A 1,327-nucleotide genomic window follows, 5' to 3' on the forward strand; every position below is an offset into this window, starting at 1 on the left:
AAGGTGTTTGTAGTCCAGGGAGTGTGTCCCAAGGAGCTCAGCAGAGCTGTCCCTGCTGTGGAGGGTGTAGGACTGAGAGCAGAACTCCATAGTGCAGGAAGCAAGAATCATTCCCTCCCCAAACAGAACTGTTCTGTGGCTTCTGCTGACTTATACCCAACCTCTTGTCTCTCTTTTCCTTGCAGGTTCATGGAACAGCATCCAGAAATGGACTTTTCAAAGGCTAAATTCAACTGAGCCCTCCCCTTCTCCCACCCCTCTTTGAGTCACCCATCGAATGGGGCAGGATGTGTATTGTTGGATATTCTTCACCTTGGGCAAGTCAACACTTCCAGCATCCCCACCCGAGCTTGCTGTGGAAGCAGCTTCATGGAGTCACCCTCAGTGTCCTGTGTGGAGCAGAAGGCACAGCCACAGCAGCTCCAGTTGGAGACATCTGCCACACTTCCCAAAGGGCAGTGAGGAGAGAAGGAGGGGTTAGAGCAAAAAGGGAGTTAGGGCTGAGAGAGACCTGAGAGATTTTGGGACATGTCCTTAATGTATTGCTTAGCTTCCTCAGGCTCTTCAGAGCTGCTTTGCCGGTTCAGTTTGGCCACAGGTACTCCTGAGTTTTTATTCCCTCCTGCTCTCCTGTGAAACAAAGGTCAATTTATTTCATAAAATAATTCTCCTTCTGCCTCTTTGGGAAGGGAAAACAGCAGTTTACAACCACAGTTCTTGCAGTAAAGACAGGCTCTGCTTCTCCTTGCTTCTCCTCCTGTTTTTCCCACGAGTGGGACAGCTGGAGCACTCCAGGGCTCCCAGCACAGCTGGAGAGGTCAACCTGCTGTCCTGCAGCAAGGGCAGGCTGAAGAGTCTGTGGGTGTGGGCAAGGGAGAGGATGTGGAGGGGATTTGGGGTTCTGTTCTTGCTGGGAATGTGTCTCCTGCCTCTTTTCCAAGAGCCTCTCCCTGCTGACAACTGACAGGTGTTCTCTGCTGAGCTCCCACTGACGAGTGGCATAACTCTGCATGTTCATATCTTTGTTAAAACTGCAGTGCAACATAAAGGAAAAATGGCATATTTCCAGGCAGAGTGTGATTTCTCCTGCAGAAGGGGTGTGGGATTGGGGCTGCTGCACAGGCTGGGAGGGGGCAGTGGTGGGAGGCTGCTGGCTGGGTCTGGGGTCATGCTCTCTGCAGGTGTAAATACCCCTTGAGCTCTCTGCTGTGGACTGATGGTCACTCCCTTCCTCAGGGAGAGACTGTGAGCTCTGTGTCTCACTGGGGAGTGCTGCTAAATCCTATTCCCACCTTAAACCCTCAGGGCTCTCCACGTAGCAGCACAT

At 52.1% G+C, this 1,327-nt stretch overlaps 1 protein-coding gene across 1 annotated transcript in view; it reads left to right on the forward strand.

Annotated features, from left to right (window-relative positions):
- The window catches only part of NUDC (nudC nuclear distribution protein), a gene marked incomplete at its 5' end in the record, with an annotated part of 7,687 nt that extends 7,270 nt beyond the window's left edge, over positions 1–417 (forward strand). The window contains one exon of the mRNA XM_009073204.1: positions 186–417. Coding sequence (XP_009071452.1) covers positions 186–237 — 52 coding nt within the window. The remainder of the gene's footprint in view (positions 1–185) is intronic.
- Positions 418–1,327: the final 910 nt, after the last annotated feature.

Source organism: Acanthisitta chloris, unplaced genomic scaffold (assembly GCF_000695815.1).
Source record: "Acanthisitta chloris isolate BGI_N310 unplaced genomic scaffold, ASM69581v1 scaffold21710, whole genome shotgun sequence".
NCBI lineage: Eukaryota > Metazoa > Chordata > Aves > Passeriformes > Acanthisittidae > Acanthisitta > Acanthisitta chloris.